General features: G+C 33.9%; 1 protein-coding gene across 1 annotated transcript; it reads left to right on the forward strand.

Moving 5' to 3' along the window:
- Nucleotides 1-7,510: 7,510 nt before the first annotated feature.
- LOC106334739 lies at nt 7,511-8,599 on the forward strand. Its single transcript, XM_013773086.1, has one exon. The coding sequence runs from the start codon at nt 7,511-7,513 to the stop codon at nt 8,597-8,599; it is 1,089 nt and encodes a 362-aa protein (XP_013628540.1).
- Nucleotides 8,600-8,819: the final 220 nt, after the last annotated feature.

Raw genomic sequence — 8,819 nt, forward strand, 5'->3', positions numbered from 1 at the left:
CGATAAAACTTATGAGCTGTCAAGTATTTCCTATGGAGATTGGGGAGAAAAACTTCAACAATACTTTTCAAGTCCAACGAAATCCCATAACTCAAACATATTTCTTCCTCTTTAATACTACAATCTTTGGAGACCATCTTCATCAAATTTTCATACTGAAGATCTTCTTTTGTGTAAATAAAAGATGCATTCCTATTCTTATCAACATTAAACTCCCACATGAGAGACTCTTTTGAGCTCCATTGTCTACAAACACAAAAAACTTCAGCCATAGTTCGAAAATCTGTTAAAAAATCACAAGCAGATCTCAAAAAGACCAAACACAGAGACATTTAAGTAAATTTGTGTGTCTAGAAGGTGAAGATGGCGACAATCCAATCTTAAGTTTCAAAACAACTAGAAAATCCAATCGCAGAGACATTTAAGTAAACTTGTGAATCTAGAAGGTGAAGATGACGACAATCCAGTCTTAAGTTTCCAACAACTAGAAAATCCAATCGCAACAACATATCATCAATTTATAATGAACAGGAAATGATGATACCTTGATCAGAACAGAGACACGAGATAATGATATACAGAGACGACGACGGATCGAGGACGATGCAGAGGCGCAGCCAACGACGGATCGAGGACGATGCAAGGGCGCAGACAACGACGGATCGAGGACGATGCGGAGGCACAGACGAGGACGATGCGGAGGCACAGACGACGACGGACGACGATATAGAGGCGAGATGGAGACGGAGGCAACGGACGGCGATACGGAGACGACGACACAGCTTACGAAAAGTTTTCAAAATGTTTTTCTTTTATTATTTAGTAACTAAAGTTAAATTAAGATTTGAGGTAACCTGATAATTTACTATCATTAAATGAAACATTTATGTCAAATTGGGTCTTAGAGTCTATATTTGGAAGAAAAACTTGGTTTAGGGACTATCTAGGGCCATTTCTCTATATTAAACCTTTTAACTACAGTGTAAGAAAATAAAACTTGATTGGATCGAAACCAGAGAATAATAGGAGTATTGTTTTAATTTTTTTTGTTTTAAACCATTAGAATGATTAGTGTTAAATATTGATATAAATTATTTTTATATCTCTATTATTATTTGAGAAGTGAGCTTCCTTATTTGTCATATTATCCCCTAATTTTAGATCTAGTCATTAATTTTAATAAACAATAAACAATTTTAATGATTGAAGTAATGATTTATCATATATCTAACACTATTAAAAAGAGAATAACAAGCCTCCTGAGCTATGCCACCTAGGATCAGAAAATCGTCCAATCAGAGCACTCTTTTTTGACACGTCATAATGGCTTTCGTATAGGATCTATTTACACTTTCGTATTGGCTCTATTCAGATTATCATTAGGCCCAAATCTGTTTCTCCCAGCGTCTATAGTCTCTCCACCCCCACCCCTCGACTCTTCCACTTCACCTTCTCGCCGCCGCCACCGTCATCAGACGCCATCGATCCAGCGCCTCTGCTTCTGAGCGGCGACGAGAACGAGGGAAGCAACAGCAATGGAGGAGGAGAACAACAGAGATCATCATCCGTGAGGAGACCAGGGCTGAGGGAAGCCGCGAGGCTGCTGAGCCGAGCGAGCAGCGGCGGAGGGCGCGCGATGCGGGAGCCGTCTATGGTCGTGAGGGAGGCCGCGGCGGAGCAGCTTGAGGAGAGGCAGAGCGATTGGGCCTACTCGAAGCCCATCGTGGTGCTGGACATCGTGTGGAACTTGGCGTTTGTCTCGGTGGCTGGGGTTATTCTGGTGATGGCGAGGAATGAGCATCCGATCATGCCGCTTAGGGTTTGGCTCTTGGGGTATGCGTTGCAGTGTGTGTTGCATATGGTTTGTGTGTTGGTTGAGTATAGGAGGAGGAATAGGGTGAGGAATAATAGGACTCCGAGATCACGTTCTTCTTCTTCGTCTTCCTCGACGGATGAAGATGCTTTGGGTTCAAGGAGGAATTCACATGAGGAGGTCTTGATTGAAATTAGTATCTTTAATTGTGTGATCCATCTCCCCTTGATACTTCTCTTATATAAAGCTCTATCTCTTAACCTAAATCCATCCAAAATCAAAAAATCTAATCTGCAAAAACTACACCCATTGTTTGGTACTAACGTAATCTCACCAAATCTCATCGTTCTCCTCTCTTATTTTAACTTTTTATATTTAGCTTTCAAAACACATGTGACTAGAACCGTAGCCATTCAGTTAACCGAGCTAACCAGCTTCGTCCAGGTATAGACACGAATCTGAACCTCCGAAACCTAGGAAGATGAAGAATGACTTACCAAGAATTAACATCGTCTGTTAAACAAAAATTGCAGTAAGCTCTTTTCTCGGATCTTGCAATTGTTACATTGATATTTTCACACCGTTTGCAATTCTCTCACGATTACCCAGATTGTTATCAATGTGAGGTCCATTTATAAATCACGATTCAGTTGAGTACGTGTGCTGAGTGACAGGCTGTTCAAGATGGACAGCCCCATAAACTTCATCCTTTCATTACTCACAGTTGTAAAAACCCTTACAACTTTCTTTGAGAAGAATGGTGAACTCCTCTCTCCTTCTTTCTGATTTCAAGGTTGGGCGTTTAAGTAACTTTTTGATTACCATCGTGTTCAGCCATCAAATTTTGTGTTTGTTAATGGTGAGTTTCAGATATAATTTCTGGGTTGTTTTTAGTTTTGTTTATGTTTCTTCTTGGTGTTGGTCCACTGTGATTGAAGAAACAACTTGATTATGTTCTTCACACTGCAGTGGCACTTGAATCTTCTTATGGCTGAGTAAAAATCACACCTTTAAGCTAAGGAAGAGAAAGGACTGAAAACAGGTGCTTTGTGTTATAATCAGAGTGTTGGTTTAAAATCCCGGGACGTTTTGGCTACAATCATACACTACTATTGTGATCAGAGTTTTTTTTTGTTTGATAAAAATTGTGATCAGTGTTTTTATAACTAAAATGAAAAATTAGCTTTTTATTCACATAAGCTTTGACGATTCAATAGACCTCATTGTGGCGAAGGAACGGCCGGTGCACGGCTTTAAAGGTTCGATGCATCTTCCGACTAAAAAAGCCGTCGTCTTCAACACCATAAGCAAGACAAGGCATGGGTGGAGAACAATGATGTCGTAGTCAACGTTAACGAAGACGAATCCTCGGAGATAAGACTCTGTTAGGTTCCTCAGGCTATCGCTAATGTGAGCACCGTAACATTTCTGTCATTATGTTTAACGGCAGCGAGAATTCATTAACATCCGTTATGTGGTGTTTTAAATAGCCGGACCTTCTTGACAAAGATCATGCGGAAGATAATTAACATCACATACAAAAAAAATCAAACCTTTCTGCTTATTCACATTAAATTTATTATATCTTCTTTCATAGTATGCAATTCGAAAATTGAATACAAAATATTAACTGGGTAGATGTCAATGATCGAAATGATCAAACAAAAGTTTCGAAAACGTGTGGCCTCGCATGTACCAACACATCAGGATGAGAATTATGAACCAACAGCCTGAATAAAATAATGAAGAATAACCACAAAAATTATTTTTATAACTTTTAAAGAAACATTACCGTTTTGACTCTTAATTCAAACTCTATTGAAGAAGAAGAGAAACTGATACGTGGTTTAGGAGAAGGGGACAAAGATGATGAAAATGAAGAGTGATCGATGTAATCTTATTCTTCTTCGTTGATTGAATATGAAAACCCTGCATTGTCTTTATAAGATTTTCGTATTAATTTTTCTTTTGGTAAAATGTTAAGATAATCTTATTATTAATTCTTAGGGTTTCAGGAACCAGAGATGACACAAGCTCAAAAACTTTAATCAATTTAATTGACACGAGCGTTATATTTTGTGAAGTTAACTCACAAATCACAATTTTCTAACAAAGAATACTTACTATCAGAATTGAGATAAAAAATATTGAAAAATATGTAACAATACTAAACTTTTCACCAACGCAGAAGCAACAAGGAAACAGAAGAGTAAAAACAAAGTTGTGCTATTGCTTTCCCTCATTTCCTTGCTCTCCTATGAAAACGTAGAAATACTTTTCGAATGTGTTTTTTGTTAGTCTCTGTAAAATGCATGTTTCAGTTCAAAAATGTGCATAGTGTAAACGTCAGATATTGGCATTTGCTGTTTTAAATCAGTACGGTATATATGCAGTAAAAATGTTTTCATAAAAATGGTGTAGATCATTTTCCCCACGTCAAAAGACTGTTATGTCCAATTTGGAATATACTTTCAACAATTTGCAATATAACAAAAGGGTATATACCATTTCTGTTTTTTTTTTAAATTATACCATTTTTATTTCAGAAGTGGGTTTTATTTAATTCGCACTCAGTAGTATTAAATATATGCAATTGATTCAGTTTACCGACTTAGCAAGGTTGTATTTTCTCATTTTGTTGGATTATGACACTGTTTTTACTTTTGCCTTATATACCAACAAAATAGTTTTGTTAAGTTGCAAAGAAAATTTGATTGAAAATTTATACTATTCGAGCCATCATCATTAAACAATTTAATTGAGTTTTCACATTTTAATATTGAGACAAAAAAAAGTTTTAACATTCTCAATAACCTTTTGCACCAAATTTATATGTTTAAGAATAAGGTCCTTTTAGCTATAAAATACTATAGTGAGTTAGTAACACTTCTTTCACGATTATCATCATCATACTGAGAGATACGTTTAGAAGAGGAAGTATAGTAGAACCTCTATAAATTAATAATGTTGGGAATTTAAATTTTTATTAAGTTATAGAAATATTAATTTACAAAAGTTTTCGTTTTTGGATTTTTTTTCTATTTTTCTATTTTATTAATAAAATAAGAAAATATTTTATTTTTACCGTATATAAATTATTTAAATTTTATAAATTTAACATTCATATTATTTTATTATTTTATTTGGTGTATATTTTATGTTTCATCGAATTGTTATGTGATTTTTGATATATTTTTACTAAATATTATCAAAATATATTAAAATATTAAGAAAACTAGAAGTATTTTCATTGTGAATATAAAACCAACAATATAATGTTTAGTTTGTACTTATATAAAATATATAGAGATAGATTAGAAATTTATGATTTTAATGGGACTATATATTTACATGAGAGTTTTAAAAAATATTATAATCTTATTATTTTATCAATTTGTGTCATATTTTACATTGGCCCAAGTTGGGACCGACGAAATTTATTAATTTATAGAGATTATTAATTTATCGTGTATTAATTTATAGAGGTTCTACTGTAAAATAATGATTGCATATGTTTAAAACACAATAAATTCCACCACAATTCACAACTTTTAGGTTTTCAAGAACGATGGCAAAGACGCAAATGCAAAATCAGGTTAAGTTCTTAAGATTCATGTGATTGATGGTCATATAGCCAAACAACAATATTTAATATCAACAGAATAACACGAAGTTATGATTAAACTTAGAGGAATAATTAACTGCACACTAATATTTATATGTCATACTGTACTAAAAAGATAATTTTCAAATAATAAAATACATCTATTGTGTTAAAAATTAATTTATATTAATGAACAACCTCTAAAATAAAAAGGTTAAGACATTCTAAATAAAATAAAGAAACATAGCAAAATGATAAAATAAAAGCAATATAACAAAATATATTTTCATAATTATAATTCATGTTATGTTATATATTATTAATTTTTTAAACTTAATTCAATATTGCAATACCAAACATATTCAAAATGGTTTCAGTCTTAAAACCGACATTCCACAATTGATTTCAAATGGATGACATTAACTTAGCATGATATTTATAAGTGTGTTATTGGAAAGAAGAAATTTCATATACATTTATTTATAACAATTTTGATTTTTTATTCAATCCTGTATACAAACAAAATAATTCCAAAATAACTATTTTACAGGCTACCATTATAATTCAAAATGAGTTTAAAAATCAAAATAATTCTACAATATCTTTATACAACATACATTTGTAAAAATTTAAAGGCACTTATCCGCGCGTAGCGCGGAAAATGATCTAGTTTGAGATAATAAATAAATGGATATTAACATTTGGGTCTAGTCACAATTTTGCTGATTTTTATTATATTCGAGATATTAATAAATGGATATTAACAAATGATAATGATAATATCATAGTTAGGTTTATCTTATATTTAATTCATTAATATTAATCTGACCTATCTTAATATATATATTTATTATTATATAATCTAGCATCAAAGTTAAGTTTATCTTATATTTAGTTTTAATAATATTAAACTAACTCTTATCTTAATATATATCATTATACTATATATAAGCAATATATACAGAAGTTCTTACAAAAAATAGCAAGATTCTTCTACCAATATGTCGTTTTGAAAAGGAAGCCAGTTTCTATAGTTCGTATTGAAAAAAAAAAATTGACCCGGATAAAAATTGTTAAAAGTTAAAGCTCGTGTGTTGAAATTCTGAAATACATGAAAAATACAAAAAACAGTTTGGATTGAGTTGGTATTGGTAGGTACCGCTGTAAGTATAACATTTTATCTTCTTATTGATTTTATTAATTATATAATTTGGTCTTAATTAATTTAATTTTTCAGGAGATGAGGATTTATGCCTCTGCTGATCAACATTTTCTTTGTAACTTTTGACCTTAGTTTTTTTTTTTGTTCTGAGTAACTTTATCGTCGTTGAGTATACAATATAGTATATAATAAAACATCTAACTTTTAAGATAAACGTATATAGAACAATTAATATCACTTTTTGTTGGTAAGGTTCTAGATCGTATTGTGTATTCATTTTATTACTGTATCCTTTTCGTGTTATCTTTGCTCATCAATCACTTATTCTAATATGTTTTTTGTTATATATTTTATTGGTTAAGTTGTGTATGTTAACCTCTAAAAGATCCTATGGTAAAAAAAAATCTTCAACTAAGTTAGAATTAATTTTTGGTGACATAACATATGTTTCATTCTGCATTTAATATTATATTGTGTTATTTTGTGACATGATGCTGATTTGAATTTATATTATTCAGTGATATGTGTTTCACATGTACATTGTGGTCTAGGTATGCAAGCAAATATCATAACTTTTTTATTTAGTGCGCCTGCTTATAATTCTACTACCTCTGTGATGGGCTCTTCCCTGCAAGATGGGAAGAAAATATTTTAAATTCCTATGTCGATAAACCTACTTTTTTGGAACGTTAGAGGAATTAACGACAAGAAAAAACACTCGGATTTTTCGAACTGGTTTAATGTAAATAAGGTTAGTATTGGTGCAATTTTGGAATCCCATGTTAAAGAATCAAATTTGAGTACAGAGATGACTGCTCTCTGCCCTGGTTGGTCTTTCTTTTCCAATCATTCTGAAGACGAAGATGGGCGAATTATTATATTTTGGAAACACCCTGTTCAAGTGTCTATTTTGCAGAAATCAAAACAAGCGATGACTGTCTCTGTTCAGTATCCTGACTCTCCTTCATTCTCTGTTACTGCAGTCTACGCAGCTAATAATGTGGACGAGAGAAGAGAACTCTGGAAAAATCTTGTCGATACTCAGGCGTTATTGTCCCTTAACCTCTCATCCTGGATTATCGGTGGGGACTTTAACGAGATAACCCACTGTGCAGAGCACTCTGAAACTACGTTCAACCAGATAACCCCACACATGATTGAGTTGTCTGCCTGCTTTGAAGACTTGGAAGTTCGGGACTTGAGATATCATGGGCCTCGATTTACCTGGACAAATAAACAGCCGGACGATCCAGTTGCTAAAAATTTGGATAGGATTTTGGTTAATGAACACTGGCTTCAAGCTTTCCCACTCTGCCAAGCCTACTTCTCGGCTCCTATTATCTCTGATCACTCTCCAGGACTTGTAAAACTTGACTGTGGAAAACAAGTGGCTGGATCCAAACCGTTTAAATTCTTTAACTACCTGGTAAGGCATCCAGACTTTCGCTCAACCATTGAGGCAGGTTGGGAAATTTCACCCGAAGATTCCTGGACACTCTCTTCTCTGAGTAAAAAACAGAAGCTCCTGAAGAAGTTCCTCAAATCCCTCAACAAGGACAACTTCTCAGACATTCAGAAAAGAGTGAGAGAGACTGCTCTTTTACTGCAAGATCTCCAAGTAAATTCTCTGACTAACCCCTCAGAATCATCTTTTCAAGCCAAGAGAACCTGCAGAGATAAGTTGTCTTTTCTAAAGACTATTGAGGAGTTTTTTTTTCACCAAAAGTCCATAATTAAATGGCTTCAGCTTGGAGACCAAAATACGGGATTTTTCCATAAAATTGCAAAGGCAAGAAACTTCTACAACGCCATCCACTCTCTTTTGGATCTTCAAGGAGTAGTTGTCTCCACGCCTCAGGAAGTCGGAAACCTGGCTGTCTGTCACTTTAAAGCAATTTTAAGACCTCCTCTCACGGCAGTAACTCCACATCTCCTGCCTTTGGTTCAATTCTTCACTGTCTACCATTGCTCTGAAGATATGAGGCTTACACTGGCAAAAATTTCTTCAATGAGATTATGAGGACGTTGTTCAAACTAAACCCTAATAAAAGCCCAGGGCCTGATGGGCTTATCTCGAGGTTCTACAGTGCAGCTTGGCATACGGTGGGGAAAGAGGTCACGGGTGCAATCTTAAAATTCTTCGAGCAATCCCATATGCCCACATCCACAAACTCAACTATTCTCACTCTTCTACCCAAATTCCCAGGAGCAACAGAGATCAAAGATTACCGGCCAATCTC

This window comes from Brassica oleracea, chromosome C1 (assembly GCF_000695525.1).
Source record: "Brassica oleracea var. oleracea cultivar TO1000 chromosome C1, BOL, whole genome shotgun sequence".
In the NCBI taxonomy this organism is placed as follows: domain Eukaryota; kingdom Viridiplantae; phylum Streptophyta; class Magnoliopsida; order Brassicales; family Brassicaceae; genus Brassica; species Brassica oleracea.